Here is a 21,477-nt window from a genome sequence, read left to right as displayed (position 1 = left end):
GAAGCATGGCTCACCTTGTTTCCCAGCTTTGCAGATCAAGAAGAGCTGGCCAAAGCAGCATGTACTGGGAAGCAGAAAGGACTATCAGGGAGTGAAAAACTGGCTTTATCATTCCAGATTGCTAGAACATGGTCAGAATTGTTCTGCTGCAGCTTTGCTTACCTGCTCTCTGAAAAGGGAACATCTCCACAGCCACTCCAGGAACTTCAAGTAAATCCTGAAAGAATTTCCTGAGGAAGGAGTAAGCGAAGGCAGTGAGATGTATTAGCAGAGAGATGTGGAAGTAACAAAGGGGACTGTAGCCTAGCAACAGGTCTCAGAAATGGATAAAACTGGAACATGAATACAGCTTCAAGCTATTTGATCATCCCACTGCAATGTGAGGTCTGAAGCAAATCTTTACATTTGTGTCTTTTAAGTGATTGATTTCAGCAGCTGAACCTAAATACCGCAGTTTGAGCATCAACACCCATCATTATTAGTCTTTTATTGATAGGAGAGTTGGTGGCAGCCCTTACTCAAATTAGCAGGAGGGAGTCATGGAGAGCAATTCTAAATCAATATACATGTGTGTGCGTATGTACATATATACACACACATGCTCATACGCATGTGTATTTTTTAGAGGCAGTAGTAATTCACTATTTGAAAGGTGGAAGCATCCCAAGAGATCAAGCCCAGCCTCCTTCAGCTGTGGGCAAGCATCTAGTGCACAGTGCATGTAGAAAACATTGAAGTTTGCTTTAGAACTGACCAGGAACCTTCCTGTATTTCTTCCTTTGTTGGAGGTCACACCTCTGACTATGGAAAACTTCTACACAAAGCCAAAATGCTTAACTGGTCTGTGATAAGCCTTTAAGTTGTAATGTTGAAGTCTGCTTGGAGCTGGTTAATGTGGTTGTGCCAACCCTCTGCCTGCAATGCCATAGTTTCTATGATGTGCCATTTGGACTCTGGACATATACTGTTTGTATATACATATATGAAAATATATGCGTAGTTATAAATCAGGAGAGGGAGTACAGGAACACCCCTGTGTTCTTTGTACGTCAGGTGCTATCCTATAGGAAACTACAGCACACACGTCTGCAGTAATGCAGAGTCTGCAGAATAAAGTGGCATGAATAAAGATCAATTCAGCTGCTGAAACAGGCACCTCCTGTTGCCTGGGGACCCCAGCTGCTGCACCAGGAGGTCCCAGGTCCCCCTGGCTCCTGTGTCCCAAGTGCCGGTGCACCCCATGGTGTCTGGAATGGCACTGGGGGCTGGCAGCACAGCCCACCTGCCCGTACGCTGCAGTTTGTGTGCAGTTACCAAGGCCTAACCCACACAGGAAGTGTTTGCATCCAAACTGCAGCAAAGCACCTTGTTGGATAAAGGCTGTTGCCAAAAAAGGGGCTGTGGATTTTCAGAAGTGGTAAATACCAGCAGGGGAGCCCTGTCCTCTGCGTGTGCCCACTCTGGGGTTCGTTCCACCTCTACAGCTTCCCTTGTGTGTTCTGTTCCAGGGGATGGAGATCATCACCGGAGAGGCAAGAGAAGGGAATTACTTCAGGATGCATATCAACAAATACAGCATGGTCGATGGCATCACCTGCTTTTCAAAGGAACCCTTTCCTGCCTCCAACTACATCTGCTTGTATGGCCAGCATGAGCGTCTTCTCAACGATCTCTGCTATCGTTGGAACCAAGGGCAGATTACAGACCTCTACAGGTGAGAGAAACCCAACATTGTTCATCACATCCACATTCTGACAGAACTGCAGGCTTAGTTTATTATGGCTTCTGCCTCTTTTCTCTTAGAGCAAAAAATAGGTTTATAAGAGTATTTTCTACTATTGGGCAAAATTCTCAGTGGCAGTGCAAGCCCTGGAGAGCTTCCTGCACAGGGCTGTGTGACTGAGATCTGCTGAGAGAAGGAGCAGTGGTTTCTCAACCACCCTTTATCTGAAAGAGCATCTCAGCATCTTGATAACTTTTGCTTAGAATATTCAGTAGGTTTGACTCATTAAGCTGAACCTGACCAGTCCTTTTCTGCTGAAGATTCATAGTCAGAAGTCACTTTTAAAAGAGGATGTTTTTATCACTTTGAATGACATTTATGAATTACATTTTAAATCACTCATGATGACAGTCACACTCACAACGTGCCTGAGCATCTGGTGATAAAACCAACGATGAAGTTTATCCTCTAGACAGTGTTCTGTATGTAAGTGAGGTATTTAAGTGAATTCTACAGCTGGAGGCTGTGTCAGGACTCTATTTAGTGGAGGTTCCTCATTCACCTTGCAGGACTTCTCCCACCATGGCACAGGTCCTGCAGTGTTCTGAGGTGCTTCCCTCTGCCCGCTGTGCCCACAGCAGTTGGTGGGCTCCGTGTCCCAAGTCAGGTCTGCAGGAGGTGGGAGGGACTGAAGAGCTGTTTCTAGCAAGATTTATGTGCCACCTCCTCTGAGATGATTCTTCATTGCCTTTGGAAATGAAAACTTGATTAAGGAGGTTATTACAGAGAGGCCTATCTGGGAAACACAATCTAGCACATCTTTAATCTGCTACTGCTTCTCCAGAATTTCATAGCTTAAAAAAAAGACCTGGCCTGAAAACTCAGACTTGGTTGGTTCCTTTTGCCTCAGTGCAAACAAGTGCTTTGGAAGTCAAGCTTGGTTAAAACAAACACAAAACCCCAACCCAGCCTTGAGTTTCATTCACAGAAAGATTCACAGAACGCCTTGAGCGTGTAACTGAAACAGGAGGCAAAGAAGAATTTGCTGATACATCCTATTTTGATTTTCCTTCTAAAACATCCCTCACAAGTGGTGGATTGGGAACCTGCATTGTCACAGATGGAGAAGTGAAGCACCTACACAACCTGGGATGGTTCAGAGACAGAAAGCCAAGCACAGAAGCAAATGGATATATGTCATGATGCAGAGCTGATAGTGGTGTCCTAAAAGTCTCCAGCTCTGATTCGTTGTATTTGTAACTGGTGTGAAGAAAGACATAAATGGTAGCAGAGTTTCCATAGTAAGCACTGTTATTTAGGTAACAGCTTGTACAAGTTTGCTGTACAGGATGTGCCGTGCTCCAAAAGAAACTGCATCATAACAGTGATCTGCTGGTCAAAAACTCTGTAGAACGAAGCACCTGATCTCTTGAGACAGGGGCTGAAGAGCCTTTGACTTCTGTACCTCCTCCTCTGGCTTCTGCCCTTCCGCTGGTCCAGTGTCGCAGAGCTCCAGAGAGCACGGGTGAGGAGCTGTGCACTGCTCAGACAGGGAAGTGCAAGTGTCTGCTGGAAGCAGAGGAGGGGGCACCCGGCCAAGCCCCTCAGTTAACAGCAGAGGGATGCTTTGTGAGCCGTGTTTTGGGAGCAGTGGTGTCGGCTGCATCCCTGAGGGTGAGCTCCCTGGAAAGGACTTGTCCATCATATTTGAGAAATCCTGGCAGTCGGGTGAAATTCCCGATGGCTGGAAAAAGGGAAATATAACCCCCATTTTCAAGAAGGGGAAAATGAATGACCCAGGGAATGACAGAGCAGTCAGTCTCACCTCTGCCTGGCAGCATCTTGGAGCAGATTCTCCTGGCAGGCATGCTAAGGCACATGAAAATCAACAAGGTGCTTGGTGACAGCCAGCAGGGCTTCACTAAGGGGAAATCCTGCCTGACCAATTTGGTGGCCTTCTATGATGGGGCCACAGAACTGATGGACAGGGGTAGAGCAGTTGATGGCATCTACCTGGACTTGTGCAAAGCGTTCGACACTGTCCCACACAACATCCTTGTCTCTACATTGGAGAGACATCGATTTCATGGATGGACCACTCGGTGGATAAAGAACTGGCTGGATGGCCACACACAGAGTTGTGGTCAATGGCTCAATGTCCGGCTGGAGACCAGTAACGAGTGGTGTCCCTCAGGGATCAGTGTCGGGACCGGTCTTGTTCAACATCTTTGTCACTGACACGGACAGTGGGATTGAGTGCGCCCTCAGCAAGTGTGCCCATGACACCAAGCTGTGTGGTTCGGTTGATACCCTGGAGGGAAGGAATGCCATCCAGAGGGACTTCAACACGCTTGTGAGGTGGGCTGATGCCAACCTCATGGAGTTTAACCATGCCAAGTGCAAGGTCCTACACCTGGGTGGGAGCAATCCCAGGCACAGCTGCAGGTTGGGCAGAGAAGAGATTCAGAGCAGCCCTGCGGAGAAGGACTTGGGGGTGTTGGTTGATGAGAAAATGAACATGAGCCGGCTTCAGTGAGCGCTTGCAGCCCAGAAAGCAACCGTATCCTGGGCTGCATCCAAAGGAGCGTGACCAGCAGGGCGAAGGAGGTGATCCTGCCCCTCTGCTCTGCTCTCGTGAGACCTCACCTGGAGCATTGTGTGCAGTTCTGGTGTCCTCAACATAAAAAGGACATGGAACTGTTGGAACAAGTCCAGAGGAGGCCACGAGAATGATCAGGGGACTGGAGCACCTCCTGTGTGGAGACAGGCTGAGAAAGTTGGGGCTGTTCAGCCTGGAGAAGAGAAGCTGCGTGGAGACCTCATAGCAGCCTTCCAGTATCTGAAGGGGGGCTATAGGGATGCTGGGGAGGGACTCTTCATTAGGGACTGTAGTGACAGGACAAGGGGTAATGGGTTAAAACTTAAACAGGGGAAGTTTAGATTGGATATAAGGAGGAAATTCTTTCCTGTGAGGGTGGTGAGGCACTGGAATGGGTTGCCCAGGGAGGTTGTGAATGCTCCATCCCTGGCAGTGTTCAAGGCCAGGTTGGACGAGGCCTTGGGTGATATGATTTAGCGTAAGGTGTCCCTGCCCACGGCAGGGGGGTTGGAACTGGATGATCTTAAGGTCCTTTCCAACCCAAACTATTCTATGATTCTATGATTCTATTCTATGAAGGTATCCCTGCCATGGGCAGGGGTTGGAGCTGGAGGAGCTTTAAGGTCCCTTCAACCCAAACCAGGCTGGGATTCTATGATAAGCCCAAACCTCAACTATGAGGTTTAAGAGTTTCTTGGACAAAAATGTCTCTTTATAGATTTCACTTCAGGAGACCTTTGTATGCCTCTGCTGAGTGTGGAACTTGTGAATTACTGCTGCTACGGGGATTGATCTTGATTTCTAGACAATGTTGGGTTTGTTTTACAAGAGAGGAGCAGCACACAGCAAATGTCAAGTTCACATAAACAGTATATTGTCAATAAGTGTGAAGCAGAAACTGAGGGAGGATGACACAACTGTATAAGACACAGGCTAAGACAACAGATCATTTTCCTGCCTCATCACAGCTGATGCTGATCAGCTAATGCATCCTGAGCACTGGAAGAAACTCAATATTCAGGTTGTGGTGAGGTATCATCAGTCTTTTCCATGGTGTGCCAATATGCAGACACAACTGTGACCCAAGCTTTCCTATCAGCCACAAATGCTGCCAGACACTGAACGCACTCTTTGCCCAGATGTGCTCACAGTGCCAGCTGTTCTGTGTGCTAGCACGTTTCACACCAGCATCAACATCTGGAGGAATAAATCATCTTGCTTTGGGACCTCTGCCTGCAGCACAGCTAGCAGGACTTGCCTGGCCTCCACAAAACCAGCGTTAGTTCCCTTGCCCACTGCTGGGTGCGTAGCCCAGCCAGGGACCTCGGTGCAGCTCCACTTGTCTGCACCCTTCATAGCTGCACCCGCAGGTCTGGAAGAGGTGAGACATTGACTTCTGAATGGACAGGTTGTTCCTTCAGGAGAGGAGCTCAGAATGCATTGCCCCCCCTTGCTCCCGCGATCGTGGTGGGATCCCCATGCACTGCACAAGCTGATTACAGGAAAGGTCAAGTTCAAAACTCCCCAGCGACTTCACAAACCTCAGTGGAGATGAAGACCCCGGTGCTGATCTGTGAACAGGAGTCGTCAGGGCAGTCAGCACAGGGAGTCCGAGAGGTGCAGCTCTGCCCTCAGCTCCTGCAGCACCGCTCATGTGAGCTGCTCCCCGTGCTCAGGGCGCCTGCTCAGGGTCCTCACAGGCACCGTGCCCTGCACGTCTGCGTGGCCTGGCCAGGATCCCTGGGGTGCCACAGAGGGACACCCTCATCAGCCCCCACCGCATCTCCTGAGCTCCTCTTAATGCGTGCTGATGGGCTAATTTTGGACCTGTCTTTTACAGCCTTTAGATGTGGATGTTGTTTGGGATCTTTTGCCTCATTATTTTCTCTCACCTCTCATTAGCCTGTGGCAAAATTCCTGAATTACAGTTGCCAGGTTTTTCTTACCCGGTTATTTTATTGCCTCCAGCCCTGCTTTTCATCTTCTTTATACCTTACCTTTAGATAGGTTTGGTCCTTCTCTTCTTCCTTTTTGGTCATTTGAATGAAATCACAGATGCTGCTCTTTAATCCTTGTTTGCTTGTTTCTTCCAGTGCTTGTACATGCACGCACACACACACACACACACACACGTGTGTGTTCCCGTTCATATCAGTCCTGGTATGTCTGTTACAAATGTCTGTACTATAAGGAGGATAGGTTCTCCAGGTAGTTCAACAGGCAGGAGACAGAACAACCCGCTGCAGTGAAGGACAGCCCTTTGCAGGCAGCCTAGGCAGGGGGAAAGGACCAGTGAGAAAGGGAAGGGGAGGAAGCAAACTGCCCATCATCCCCATGCAGCAGTCCTGGCACAGAGAGACCAGCACAGCAGACTGCTTCTTTCAGGAGGAGGTAGGGCAGTGGAAGAAGGCTGGCAATATAGCATAGTCTCGTAATATCGCATCCTATATGCGGTGCATACACATCCACATAATGCAATGTTATATACAAGGTATACAGGTATATGACCGATATACAAAATACACAGTGTTAAAACCTGGCCACGAGAAGACTGTCTATTAGAAAACCATATAATTGTGTTTTAGCATCTCTTGAGGGATGGAGATTGTCTTGAGGCTTTGATGTAGACAAAAAGTGGTGTCTGGTCATCTTTTGGCAAGGAAAACAAGAATGCATTAGTTGATTTCTTTGTGTAGAGATGTGATAGAGAAGCAGAACTGGTTTGGGTGGTGTTCGCATGGGCTGTAATGACCTCACATGACTGTGTGAATGCAAAGCTGATGTTAGGACCGAATTTCTCCCTTTTGACTTTGGAAAAACTCCTTTTAACTTTTAAACCGGTGCACGTTCCTCTTGCACCCACCGGCAGTCCCTCCTAGCGAGATGTGGAGCGCCCTGAGTGAGAAGGTAGGCAGTGGGAATGCTGTGGATTGCTGGGTAAGCTTGTAAACCTGCCTTCCCCTCCCCAGGCCTGTGTCCAGTGGGCTCCTGTGCGGCCAGGAAGTGCAGGTCTGATCTTTGCTGTGTTCAGGTTTCCCACTGTGGCTCCTCATTCCCAGGACGGCTCAGCTGCCACCCGGGAGCTCATTTATTCCTGTGTAACATGCAAATTACCTCCTGACTAACGAGAGGCCTTTCCTCCCTGATTTGCATCGGGTGTTGGAGCTGGCCGTTAACCCCACGGAACCGCATTTCCTGACCATAATGTGCCAGTGCCAGCTTCAAATTAGCATTAACAACAGGCTCCAGGTCCAGGCAGCCCAACAAGTAACTAACCCCTTCCGCCGGAGCGCCTGGTGGTAATGATGACAGAAATAACATTTCCTCTTGTGTGAGACACCTTCCACTGGTTTCAGTGGGAGTTCAGAGTGATTAAAACCTGCAGGACTTGACCCACAACCAAGTGGAAGATTGGAACCACATCCCTTACCCCTCCCTTCCTACAGGTGTGTTTGGGGGGGGAGCAGGGAGTGGAGGAAGCCCCTGAGCCCCCAAGTCTGCAAGACCAAGTCTGATGCCCCCACCACATCACTGCTGCTTATGAGCATTCAGACTGCTGCCCTTGAAGACTTCAAGTTCATCAATTTACCAACCTATCACGCAGTATCTAAAAAGCCAACAGAGAATCATCGTTCTGTATCGCCACAGCCACCTGGCTGCACAGCGCACGAGATGTGAGCTTTTAGTGGGTTTGATGCTCCTCCTCTACATTAACAGTATTTTCACAGCTCACTGAAAGCCTCAGAGGCTTTTGAATGAAACTTGTTTTCCAGGGAGACAATGCTTTGAGCTCCCCTGGTTAAAGCAGCAGCGCTGCATCTGATGGAACTGAAGAGTTTGGGAGTTTCTTTTCCTTCCTCCTTTAGCAGACAGGTACTATGGGCATTTCCAGAGGAGGTCTTGGAGCAGCTCTACAGCTGCACAGTTAGAATAAGCACTCGGAAGACCTGGCTGCGATGCCAGTGACAGAGCTGTTAATGTGATAACAGCACATATTAGTCTTTTTCAGAAGTAATTGCCTGTTGTTAAGCTTCTGCAGCCACATTTGGACCTGTTCTCACAGACGTTGGGTGTTGCAGCTTCATTCAGAGCAGCCTCTGAGCTCACTGTGGGCTCACTTCATTCCTTAGCGGAACAGGAATTCAAGAGCCAATGTTTCTGTTGCCACCCGTGCAAACAACAGCTGAGGAAACGGGCTGTTAAGCCAGGAGATGAGCACATCCAGTCAGACAGCTGCCTCTGACCGCACCACGGTGGGATGCACTCCATCCCTCTGACCGGGTTATGGGATGCCAAGGTCTGCGGGGAATGAGGTCTGAGGGCCACAGGCAGTATTTACTGACCAGGGAAAGCCTCATCCTCACTTGCCATTGTGCTGCAGGAGAAAGGCACCATTGCCATCAGCAATGGGCAGGCACCCTTCCATCTGCTTTGTGCCACCACGGTTGGTGTCCTCGCTCCATCCAGGCCTGCAGCCATCGCATGCTGCAGTTGTCCTGTGTCAGGGCATGCAAAACCACAGGAACCAGAGACACAGTATCCTAAAGCTGGGTATTTTGTATACAAAGCTTTCAGGTCACCTGGAGATTCAACAGCATTACTCTCTAGGTTTGGAACCCACTTCAGGAAGGACAAGTTCTGCAATTTTTATTCATTTCCCATAAGTTTGCATCTCAAAAAGACTCAACTGGAATTTGAGCACCCGAGAGTGAGGCTTCTTCTGACAGGGAACACTCCTCTTGGAGGAGGAAGGAAGCTTGTGCCCCGCAGCCAGTTACACCCCGTGTGCTCCATAGTGCTTCACAGAGGAGTGTCCCCAGGCAGTTACACCCGTGTGCTCCCCCGAGGGGAAGGCAGTTGCCAAGTTACGGAACGTGTCCACAGAGCGGTGGAATCTCCCTCTGCTGCATCTTAAGTACAAACTGCATTATTAGGGGGGTCTCCTGATACGTGGCAGCCGAACGGATGCTCACTGGCATCATACCTTTAATATAAGGTAGGAGCGCTTCATGTAGGCTTCATTTGGCATTAATGAAAGCCAAATCTACTAATGTAACATGTAGAAAACTGACCCACTGGTTTCTAAAATACTCAAGTAGTTTATTTATCAAATTAGGTGCGAGTGGTGCTTTACTTGGGATTTGTAACGTTGTATTAATGGGCTTGTTTCCAGTCCTGACCCTCAGAAGATGCTGGTTGTATCACATTGGTGTGGCAAACACTGATGACGAGGCAGAGGGGTAGCACTGTTGTCTGATAGCAGAGGCAGTGTCCCTGCAGGAATGGCACAGTTCGGGCTGCAGTTAGTGTCCTGCCAGAGGCAACATCATCTGCCATCATCGGGGTCTGAAATGTGCTGCTCAGCCGTCCCTTCTACAAGTTTTTTCTCGTACCTACTCCCCAAGTTCCCTCTCGTGTCCACCGAAGTTAGTGGGATGCTCTGTGCTGAGCACCTCTGGCACCTAGCAGTTTACGGAGCATGCTGACAGGCTAGCGCATGGTGTAGCAGTCAGAGTTCCGAGTAACACATACCGCAGGGTGCCAAGTGCTCTCCTTAGAGTGCATTTATGTTTAGCTCTTACCACAGTGTGCTTCCAGCCATCTGTACCTGCTACCCCTCCGTCTGCATCCCGCAGCCCGTGGCGCACGGCGCCTGGATGCTCAGGACTGCTCTGTGTGTGTGAAGGGCTGGGGGTGACGGGTCAGTGCCCTGCAGGACTCCACGCAGGCAGCTGCACTGGGGAGGAGGAGCCTCACGGGCACCCACGCGTTCGAGCTGAGCTCACGTTTTTAATGACTTGGTTTCCAGCACTTGAAGCATTCGCCTGACCCAGGGACCAGTCTCTACCCCGCGTGGTCTCAGGCAGCACCACGAGGAGCAGATGGCTGTCACACAATAGCAGAGCCACGTGCAGCAGGATGTTCGTGTGCTCCGAGTGCCTCATCTCTGCTGCAAGCGATGGAGCTCTCCAGAGCTGGGGTTTCTGTGTCCACCGTGCTGCAAAGGTCGCTCTGGGGACTGGTGATGAGGAGCAGGGCCGCAGGGAGAAGCCCCTTTGGCAGAAATCGACCAGAAGCTCTTTGGCAAGTGGTAGTTGGGGAGTGGCTCTGGCAATGCCTGTACATGGGACAGGGGATTCTGCTGAAATGTGGGGAAGGAATTTCCTTCCCAGTGCTGGAATAGCAGATGGGACTCGATGCTCACATTAGAAGGGAATGAGTAACTTTGGCATGTGTAGGTCTGTTAGAAAATGCTCCATCCCTGGCAGTGTTCAAGGCCAGGCTGGACAGAGCCTTGGGTGACCTGGTTTAGTGTGAGATGTCCCTGCCCATGGCAGAGGGGTTGGAACCGGATGATCTTAAGGTCCTTTCCAACCCTAACTATTCTATGGTTCCATGATTCTGTGTGTCTGCAGCCTGTGCAGAGGCTCAGCACCCAGGGAAGTGAGGAATGCTCTCTGGAGAGCGGTGCAGCTTCACCAGCAACAGGTACCAATGCATGACAGGACACAAGGCTGCCAGGCATGCAGCTGGAGTGTCACTTGTGCTGGACCAGGAGCGTCACTTGTGCTCGCGTTACATTTCTCATACGAGCTGTACAAGCTGAGCATTCTGAGTGGTATGAACAACATTTACTTATTTTAAATTAACCATTTACGTCTTTCCTTTGAGTTCAGTTCACACATTACAGCTCTGTTACATCAGGCTGAGTGATTTATTAAGCAGTGTCATTTAATGAGAGTTTAAGCAGAAGCACCACACGGGATTGTTTATTGACACAACTCTAATTGAACATCTCACAATAGAACAAATAAGAAAAAGAAGAATATTTGATGGTTTAAGTGCTTTTAAAAGGGGAAGGTAAGGATACAAATTTATCACTTGCAGCCTGGATAATCAGAGGTTATTTAAACATGAAATGCATGTCGCATTTAAACATGAATGCTGCATAGAAAAGCTGTTGTTAAGCCAGCCGTTCAGAAATGGAGAGGGATTGTTCATTAAGAGAAACACTAGGATGTCTGCTGTCTGGAATGTGCCAGCTCCCACCCCATTAGCACGCTGTGATCACTTAGGGACTCCACCTAAGGCTTTTGTTCATCATACAGGCGGTGAGACTCCTTTTCTCCAGGGATGAAAGGAAGCAGAAGGGAAATGTGGCAGGTACGAGTGTGGCTGAGGGGCTGATGCTGCTCAGTGCACTTTGTGGCCTCATTAGAGGGAAATCTGTGTGCTTTACAGGAGGAGACAGACAGGATGAGGGAAGAGGAGCACAGGAAGGGAGATCTGGTAGCTCTTTTGCTACCAGAATTAGATGCTGACCCCGAGGTGCACGGGCAGAGCTGTACTTCCAGAGCCAGGCAGTAGAAACGGCAGGACCCTTCCGTGGCTTTAGATTTCTCTACAGCACTGCAGTTTGAAGGAGCTGGTAACTTGCTAATGAAGAGCTGGGTTACTAAGAAACCCCACGTCCCAATCAGCAAGTGAAGGCTGCTCAGCTGCGCTGGCCACACACGCTTGCAGCAGAACCTTGCTGATTCACATTGATAATGATGCAAACCATTCCGAGTGGCTGGCCTCGGGACCCATAAACCAGGCACTGAAGCACTCATAGCTCTGCACACAGCCTGTTTGCTGACTTGGTGCATCACACTTCATTTCCTTTAAATTGGTTTTTCATAATGCATTGCCCTGAAATAGAACTGTGTGAAAAAATGCAATAAACCTCATTTCAGGGGCAGCCCTTATTTCAGAAGTTAGAGTGATGTTTTTACATCAGTTTTAAAGAGCACAGAGTTCAGAGAGTTTAAGCAGTTCAGTGAGAATCAGCCATGCAATAACTGCTCGTATCTCATCAAGTATCTAAACTTTGCCAAATTCCAATGCTGGAAGGGACACTTGGGATGGGACAGGGCTGCAGCATCCCAATGTGGAGAGAGTACTGCTCAGATCTGCTTCCCAGTGGTGTCTCCAGGTAATGGCACACTTTTTACTTTTGCAGCTACAGAAAAAGGGGTTTGTAACCCCCAGGCTTCAAACCAGTCATCTTCCAAAGAGAGCACACTGCAGGTGTGGCCGTAGTTCTGTTGGAAGCACAGGCTTCCCTTCTGTGACTGACCCACAACGCGTACAAAGGAAACACCAGCCTGCAGCACAGAGAACACCATCACTGCTGTGTAGATCTGCCCGGTGAAGTAAATCACAGGCTCAGTGCCCATAAGACCACAGATTTCAGTAATCCCTGGGTCGGAGCAGCAGCAGAGTCCTGACTAATGAGCTCAGCAGCGGTGAGCAGGCTCCCCGGCCCAGCGGGTGAGCAGAGCCCCTGAGCAGGGCTCAGCACGTGCTGGTGGTTCAGCAGTGGCAGGTGAGTTCTGAGACATGGCAAACCAGGGAACACTTTATATTCCTTGAGAACAACGCTTCGGGTGGTGCTTTGTGGCCCTTGCACAGATTATCTTGCTTTTTACCTATGGAAACAAGCTGCCTTTCAGAATTACTGCTCAGATGATAGTTAGCAGGAAATGCTCAATGGCTTTACTTACATTGCCTTTAAATGTACACTTTATGATTCCTGTGCAAGGTAAAACTCCAGCCTGGTTTGTGTTGAATGGACCTTAAGGCTCCTCCAGCTCCAACCCCTGCCACGGGCAGGGACCCCTTCCACTGGAGCAGCTTGCTCCAAGCCCCTGTGTCCAACCTGGCCTTGAACACTGCCAGGGATGGGGCAGCCACAGCTTCTCTGGGCACCCTGTGCCAGCGCCTCAGCACCCTCACAAGGAAGAGCTTTTGCCTTATCTCCAACCTGAACTTCCCCTGTTGCAGTCTGAACCCATCACTCCTTGTCCTATCGCTACAGTCCCTGATGGAGAGTCCCTGTCTCGCATCCTTGTAGGCCCCCTTCAGATACTGGAAGGCTGCTACGTACCTGTAAATACATAACAGCCTTTACATGTCTATGTAAAATACTCTGTATCTTTTACTGGAATCACAATACCTTTGCAATTAAGATTCTTAAAAACATCTATGTATTGTCCTCAAAACAAACCCTCTTCCCCTTTCCTGGCGAGATGGGACGTTTCGTCTTATGTGCACTTGTGATGGAGAAATGGCTTTTGCTCATCTGCAGACTGTGAGAGTGGCTGTCTGCATTGCATCCCTAAGCGGTATTTCCCTCTCCCCACTCCTGGGAGGTGCAATTCCCTGCTCTCCATGGGCATTCCTGGCATGACTGCACTTGAGCTCATGTCCCCTGAGCAGCTGCTTCAGTTCCAGTGTTTGTCCTGGTTCGATTCCTGGTGTTTGGAACAGCAGCAGCTTCCTTCTTAGTGCCGAGGCAGTGGCAGACCAAGGAGGAACATGGCATCCTGCAGCACAGCCCTCCAGCACATGGGAGCCTTTTCCATTGCGGGCCCAAAGCACCAGTGGGAAACTACTTCCATAACCCACCGAAGTCATTTGGGTTTTAGGACCCCAAATGTGCGAAGGAAGGACTTTGAATGTTCTGGGTCTGCGTGTCTGAGCACTGACAGAGGCTCTTCCAGACAGAGCGGATGCAGCCTGGAGATTGGCACTTCCAGCATCACATTTCTTCTTCAAGAAAAAAGAAATTCAAACTCGGACAACAGGCGTCCAGCTTGAAAATTCACCGTGTTGTGCCAAGGGTGGGAAGCTGCAGGGACAAGGGGGACTTTGCACTGCTCACAGATTAACAGGAGATTAAGTTTATCAACGGCCCTGCCTCATGGGTGTGCATGTGCCTGCAGTGCTGGATGATGGAGGAACCAGCTTTGGGCAGTCCCATTGTGTGTACTGGGCCGTGGGGCAGGTCACCAGTGACTTCAGGCTGCCTCATGAAGCAATGAACAGGGTTCAAGAGATCTGTGTTTGTGATTATTTGGAGGCCTTTAACAAGAGCTGCAGTGGATGCAAACCACTGCATGGATGGTCTGAGTTCCTGAGCAGTTGTTCGCTCCGAGTCTATGTGTTGGTGCAGTGGGGACAGCAGGGCTGCGAGGAGTGGGGTTTCGTTTTGTGGTGGTTTCCATACTTTGGGTAGCAGAAGGACACGGGCGGGCACAGCATCCTCACAGGCAGCTCCCTGCAGAGGGGTTTTCCCCAGCACTCTGCCAAGGGATGGGTGCTGCCGAGGGCCGTGGTTTCAATTCCCTTACCTGGGCCCTGTGCTCGCTTGTGGGGCTCAGCTCCATGAGCTCACCTGCAGGCAGGGAATGCTGCACCAGTTCCAGGAGCTGCATTCCCAGTTCAGGCTGTGCCCGTGGCCTGGCCATGCAGCACCAGTGATCAACATGTCAATCGGGCTCATGGAAGCAGCAACAAAAGGAATGGAAGCAATTAAAAACATATTAACAGTCCTCAGACCCAAAACAAAACCACTATTTTTCAGGCTGCGATAATGAGATTTACTTTTGCATTAAAAGGAATGAGAAAATCAAACCTCTTTTAAGAACTGTTTTCTGGTTGGTGCTATTTCTGCTGTATTGGACACGTCCCAGTCTGTTGCCACCAGTTTCTTTCATTCTGGGAGAGGATTTCAGCTGAGGTTTTCCAAGAAAAGCACCCAATATGGAATACATAAAGACAAAAGCAAGAGTGCTCCTCAGAAGCCCATCTTAAGTAGCATAAGTGGAAATTATTCATGTCTTGCTTTCCTTCATGTTCAGTCAGGTTAAAGCCATTCCCGCTTGTCCCATCCCTACAGGCCTTGTCAGCCTCTTTAGGCACTGGCATACAGACAGCTCGCAGATGGAAGGCCACGTGCATGCTTACTCCAGTTTTGCTTGTAACGGAGGCTGACTTTGTCTGTTCTGTTTAGTGCTGTATCTCTTGAAAAGGGAGAGATCCCATGTTTTTTCTACAGGACTATTTTCCTTCTCCATCGCTTTCATCTGATGTAGGCTGCACATCACAGATGATGCAGAACAGACTTTAAACGCTGTTTGTCAATGGAAAGCGAGCCCAGCTTCCTAGCAACAAAAAGGATGTGGCCGATTGTCCTTGGGAGGAGACATTCTCCCCTCTGGTTCCAGATGCCTTCCCCACAGCCCCTGTTGCAGCCAGCGGGATTCCTGCTGGGAAGTGACCACGCTGGGAGCCATGAGGCTTGGGCCAGCACCACCCGTTGTCTTGTGCGTATCTAACCTGGTCCCCGGAAGGTTGCGAAGGGCTCAGTGTGCAAACACGGGGCAGATGCTGCCCCAGGACAGCCCCAGCGCCTCGGCTGGGGGCACGCCAGGCCCCATCCCCTGCGCTGGAGAGCCTCCTCTGGCGTGCCCCGAGGGACTGCTGCTGACACCCAGAGCGAGCTTCGCTAAGGCATCGCCTTGGCTTGGCTTCAAATGGGCTTTCTCATGGTGGGGCTTCCCTGTAGCTGCCATATGTAGGTCCCCAGAGCCAGCACATGCCCTGTGGAAAGGGGATTTCAACAGGAGATGAATGGGTAAAAACACAGAGCCTGCAAAGAACGTGAGGTGTTGCTGTGGAGCCTTTCTTCAAATTGCCCTTGGTTACATTTCTGCAGGGGAGGTGAAGGGCACCTGGGAGGCAGGTGCCTCTCAGCAGGTACATCTCAGCACTCATGTAGAAAATGCCAACAGGCATTCTCTGTGCCTCCAAAAAGGACATTTTATTTGCATTGAACACTGCAAACTGGGGACACACGTCAGGTTTTGAGCTCCAAATCTGTGAACATTGCAGGAATGGATAAAACTGCAGTTATGGACTGAGCAGGCAGCAGCAGGAACATGCAGCATCCCTGAAACATTTCGTAACCACTTAATGCAAGGTGTTAGTGAGGCAGGTGAGCTTCACCAAGATAGGGATGCTGGGAGATGTGCAGCAGCCAGAAGATGAAATCATCGTGCCAGGGTTAGAATTGAAAGTAAGATGCCAGCTTGAAGACCAAATGTTTGGCCTTTTAGAAGGGCATATCAGTAAAAATAGTCTTAATGCATTCCTGTAGGACACCCCGCTTCTCCCTGCTCTGCTCTCTAGTACCAATGCTGAGTTAAAGGTTTGTGTTGGATGAGGGTTTCTCTGAAGGGGGTTTAAATATTTGGGGAACATACTATTCTTCCTTAGCTTTCTGCACACGCTCTGGGTGTATAGTAATTAAAGACACGTACAGCTGAGCCCATCTTTTCCAACATTTCGTATACGAATTAATTTTGTCGGTTGTGGTGATGTGCTACCACAGACTGCCAGGCTGGGAGCACCCCCATGGCAAGGACATGGTACTTCATAGACTCTCCAGCCTGGTTTGGGTTGGAAGGGACCTCAAAGCTCCTCCAGCTCCAATTCCCTGCCACGGGCAGGGACCCCTTCCACTAGAGCAGCTTGCTCCAAGCCCCTGTGTCCAACCTGGCCTTGAACACTGACAGGGATGGGGCAGCCACAGCTTCTCTGGGCACCCTGTGCCAGCACCTCAGCACCCTCACAGGGAAGAGCTTCTGCCTAAGAGCTCATCTCAGTCTCCCCTCTGGCAGGTTCAAGCCATTCCCCTTGGCCTGTCCCTCCATCCCTTGTCCCAAGCCCCTCTCCAGCTTTCCTGCAGCCCCTTCAGGCACTGGAGCTGCTCTCAGGTCTCCCCTTCAGGAGCCTTCTCTTCTCCAGGCTGCCCCAGCCCAGCTCTCTCAGCCTGGCTCCAGAGCAGAGCTGCTCCAGCCCTCACAGCATCTCCATGGCCTCCTCTGGCCTCGCTCCAACAGCTCCACGTCCCTCTTGTGCTGCTGCCCCAGAGCTGGATCAGGGCTGCAGGGGAGGTCTCCCCAGAGCACAGCGGAGGGGCAGGATCCCCTCCCTGAGCTGCTACTCACTCTTTGTATTAGTGCCAGTGAGCGTTTGTACTGTGAGAACATCCACCCAGGAGCTGGACACTGCTGAAGCCTGCGGGAGGCCTCCGGGGCAGTTGGTGGTGCAGAGAACAACCGTGAAGGGGAGCAGTGGGGTGGGGAAGAACTTCTATGGGATGTCACAGAAGCAGGATGGTTCTGCAGGAGCACAGAGCATCGTTACCAGTGCGGGTCATGCAGGAGCGCTGCTGCTTTGCTCAGAGCGGGGGGATCCTGCCGCTGGGCAGCAATGAACATCTCATCTGCACCCAGGAACCTGCACGGGAGTTTCTGCACACAGGAACAGCAGAATTATTAAACGTGTGGCGCCTTTTGCTTTATCCTAGCGTTCATTCAGGACCTGGCAGCTCAGTGGGGCAACAGCATCCACATGCTCCCGGCAGCAGCACCCAAAGAGAGCACGTTGGCTGCAGCCACCCCCCCCAGACAAGCTCCTGCAGGACCCTGCTGACAGCTCCCAGTCCTTCCGGGGTAAACACGGCGCACCCCTGCTCCAGAGGGCATTGACAGCAGTTACACACAGAGCATCTCCCTGCCGCTGAGAAAGTTCTTCATCCTAGAGAGAGCAGTAACCCCAGTCCATAGCTTGCTGCCTCCGGTCACATCTGCAGCCTGGGTCTCCACATCAAGCCGGGTCCTTTCCACCCCTTCCCTGCCTTCTCACGGAAGGATGCTGCCATGAATGAAAAAGTTACAAGAGCTTCCTCCTAGAATAGGTTCAATTTAGCTCAGTACCAGTGCAAAGAACATATTGCAGCACCACGGTGGCCTGTTTTTCTGGCCTTTATTAATCCAGAAACCTTAATGATGAACAACATTTGTGTCATTGTCTACACAAATTTAATTTGTTTATGCAGCAGTTCAGTTAATCCTGCAATCTGCTTTTCTCAAATGAGGACAGATAATGGAGACACCGTTCTTTACAGGTCTTCAGGCTTTTAAATTCTGATAAAATCAGGATTCTTCACTGGGTCTTGCCACAGCTCTGAATTAAGCCACTTTAAATGTAATTACTGAAGCTGGCTGTACATCAGGAACATCCATTAAAAGAATTGATTGACCATGCTGTTACAGGAGGCATTTTATGAACAAACGATCGTGATGGGTCCAGAACTGTCATTTATAAAGGCAAAAACCAGGTAAATACTTTATTAGTGGTTAATGAGAGGTTCACAAGATAACTGAATTTCTTCTTTTTTAACCAGGTTCTTCAGGGAGCCTTGGTCCATGGCCATCTATCACGATCAGTTTATCGACCTCAAGGAGGAACTGCGCCAAGCCCTCGTATCGGAGCAGGTAAGGCAAGCGGCAGGCGGGCACGTTCATCAGCAGGCTGATTTGTCAGTGCTGTTCACTTCGGTTTCTGCTCTGTCTTTCCCCTCAAGCCCCACGTTTCTGTTGAGCTATTTCCCTGGGCAGCCCAAGCAGGTCCCGCGCCCGCAGTGCTCGCCACGCGCAGCCCGTCGTGCTCCTGCTGTTACCTGGGTGCATTTGCAGTTTGCCAATAGAACTTCAAGCCGTTTTGTTTTCCTTCATGGCATTTCTGTATCCCACATGCAGTTCAGTACAACCAGCCAGCAGAACCAGGGGTCACTTGTCCTGTTTCCCCCCATTACTAATGTTTCCTGGTACAAATGCATGACAAGCCACCCCAAACCTGTCCCAGCTGAGCCCAGGAGAAGCAGATTTTTCAACAGGGAACAGCCTTCTGTAGCCAAGAATGAAAGCAACTGGCCTTCTTCAGTGATAAGGGGATTTACTGAGTGAGGATGACATGAAAATGTTTGCTAAAGCTCTTCCTGTAGTACCGCAGGCAGGGGCACAGCGTCTGAGCACCACAGCATTGCCTGCTCCAAACCCCAAACCAGCTGCACTCACAAAGAGCAATCCCAGCCCTGACGAATTCCTGCCGGACCTCAAACATGATTTGGTGCTTGAACCCTCAGCTAGGGAGCACTTCCCCTCTCCTCCTGCTGCTGTTGCTCACAGTTAACGTGCTGCAGTTCCTGCAACGACAGCTCCTAGAGGTTTTAGTGCAGAAACCAAAGGGAATGAACTGTAAACACAGGCAGGTGACAAAGGGATGGGGCATAGGCTGTGCCCACCCATTTCCATCACGCAAACTGGCATGTGTCACAGCCATGGCCGTGCAGATACTCATCCCCTGCCTCCTTTGTATGAACACAGGTGATGGTGTCTGCATCTGAATGCAAACACCTCTCTGCTTTTTGTATTTTTCTTCACCGTGATTTCACCCATATTTGCTAAATGTCAAATTTATGTTTTCCTTGGGTGTTCCTTGTAGGCATGTTGCCAAATACAGTCAGTATCCATGCACTTAATGGAATATACCCTCAGTGCCTCGGGGCTGGCTGTGTTTCCACACAGAATCATAGAATCCCAGCCTGGTTTGGGTTGGAAGGGAGCTTAAAGCTCATCCAGTTCCAACCCCCTGCATGGGCAGGGACACCTTCCACTAGAGCAGGCTGCTCCAAGCCCTGTCCAGCGTGGTTCCTGTTACTCCCATCCCAGCCCGCTTCAGCCTGTAGATAAACCAGTGATGAAACGTCAAAAAGAGGGGAAATAACCACCCTTGCAGGGGTGTTTGAGTGCAAGTGCACTGCTGACTCCCACAGGAGCTGGGAATGTCTTGTACATTTAGGGGTAACGCTGATGGTGGTTCTGAGGGTGCTGAAGCGCTGGCACAGGGTGCCCATCCCTGGCAGTGTTCAAGGCCAGGTTGGACACAGGGCCCCTGTGTAGCCCCGGAGCCCCCGGTGCTGACGGACCGCTGTGCCCTGCAGGTGCCCCTGCCGCTGCCGGAGGATGCCGCGGAGAGCAGCCCCTGCCCGGAGCCGCTGCTGGGCCCTGTCCTGCGCTTCCTGCGCCGTCACCGCCACAGCCTGCCCATGTACTACCCGGCCAGCGCCCCGCCGGGCGCAGGTGAGGCGGCAGCGACAGGCCCGGCGGGCGCCGACTCCCCGGCTCCGTGACGGCTGCGGCCCCGACGGGGAGGACGGGACACCCCGGTGTGAGCCCGGACAGGGGGTGTCTCGGTGTGAGCCCGGACAGGGGGTACCTTGGTGTGAGCTCTGGGGCAGGGGATGTCTCGGTGTGAGCTCTGGGCAGGGGATGTCTCGGTGTGAGCTCTGGGGCAGGGGATGTCTCGGTGTGAGCCCGGACAGGGGGTACCTTGGTGTGAGCTCTGGGCAGGGGATGTCTCCGTGTGAGCTCGGGGCAGGGGATGTCTCGGTGTGAGCTCCGGGCAGGGGATGTCTCGCTGTGAGCTCCGGGCAGGGGATGTCTCGCTGTGAGCTCTGGGGTCTCGAACCGGGGCAGCCGTGGCCGGGGGTTGCCGGGTCCGCGGTGCCGGTGCGAGCCCCGCGGGGGGGCGGCGCGTGCCCGCCGGCCCGCAGCTGTATGCTAATGGCGCGCGCCCCGCCCCGCCGCGCGCCTGTCCCCCCGCGGGGGCGGGGAGGCCACACACACCCCGCACCCCCCGCACCCCCCCGCGGCCCCGGGCGCCCCCCCCCTCCCCCCGCCCCTTTGTGCTCCCGCCGCGCGGCTCGCGCAGCTTTATGCTAATGAGGCGCACAAAGGCGGCGCGGGGGGGGGGGTGGGGGCCGCACTCGCGTGCCGCCCGCGTGCCCCTCACAAAGGGGGGGTTGCCCGCACGCGCCCCCGGGGCCGGCCGGCTGCGCGCGGCAGGGGGCGCTCACCCCCCACCCCCCCCGGGCTCCCCGCCGCGGCGCCACCTGCGAGCGCGGAGCCGAGAGCCCCCCCCGCCGACAAAGGGTTAAAGCGGGGCTGCACCTGCCCCGGGGACCGCACCCGCACCCGCACCTCCGGCAGCGGGGACCCACCGGGACCCGGCACCGCCTTCCTCAGGACAGCGGCTGTCCTGCGCGGGCGGTGTGTGTGTGTGTGCGCGTGTGTGCGGGTGTGAGTGTGAGTGTGTGCGCGGGTGTGTGCGTGCGCGGGTGTGTGTGTGCGCGTGTGTGCGGGTGTGAGTGTGAGTGTGTGCGCGGGTGTGTGTGTGCGCGAGTGCGCGAGTGTGCGGGTGTGAGTGTGTGTGTGCGCGTGAGTTTGTGCACAGGTGTGAGTGTGTGCGCGGGTGTGTGTGTGCGCGAGTGTGCGGGTGTGCGTGTGTGAGTGTGCGCGTGTGAGTGTGTGTGTGCGTGTGTGAGTGTGTGCGCGGGTGTGTGTGTGCGCGAGTGTGCGGGTGTGCGGGGGTGTGTGTGTGCGCGTGAGTTTGTGCACAGGTGTGAGTGTGTGCGTGTGTG

The 21,477-nt window shown here is 51.8% G+C and overlaps 1 protein-coding gene across 5 annotated transcripts in view; it reads left to right on the top strand.

The window, feature by feature from the left end:
* The window catches only part of CFAP61 (cilia and flagella associated protein 61), a 103,107-nt gene extending 82,895 nt beyond the window's left edge, over positions 1-20,212 (top strand). For all 5 annotated transcript variants that reach the window (XM_061461760.1, XM_061461761.1, XM_061461759.1 and 2 more), the window contains 3 exons: positions 1,509-1,714; positions 18,400-18,490; positions 19,999-20,212. In XM_061461760.1, the coding sequence (XP_061317744.1) occupies positions 1,509-1,714; positions 18,400-18,490; positions 19,999-20,187 (486 nt within the window). In that variant the 3' untranslated portion in view covers positions 20,188-20,212. The remainder of the gene's footprint in view (positions 1-1,508; positions 1,715-18,399; positions 18,491-19,998) is intronic.
* The last annotated feature ends 1,265 nt before the right edge of the window (positions 20,213-21,477 follow it).

The sequence above is a fragment of the Pezoporus flaviventris genome, unplaced genomic scaffold (genome assembly GCF_033815535.1).
Source record: "Pezoporus flaviventris isolate CSIRO_AGI_PZ_B2104156 unplaced genomic scaffold, CSIRO_AGI_Pfla_v1 ptg000031l, whole genome shotgun sequence".
In the NCBI taxonomy this organism is placed as follows: Eukaryota; Metazoa; Chordata; class Aves; order Psittaciformes; family Psittacidae; genus Pezoporus; species Pezoporus flaviventris.
This window is presented reverse-complemented; position numbering and strand designations above follow the sequence as displayed.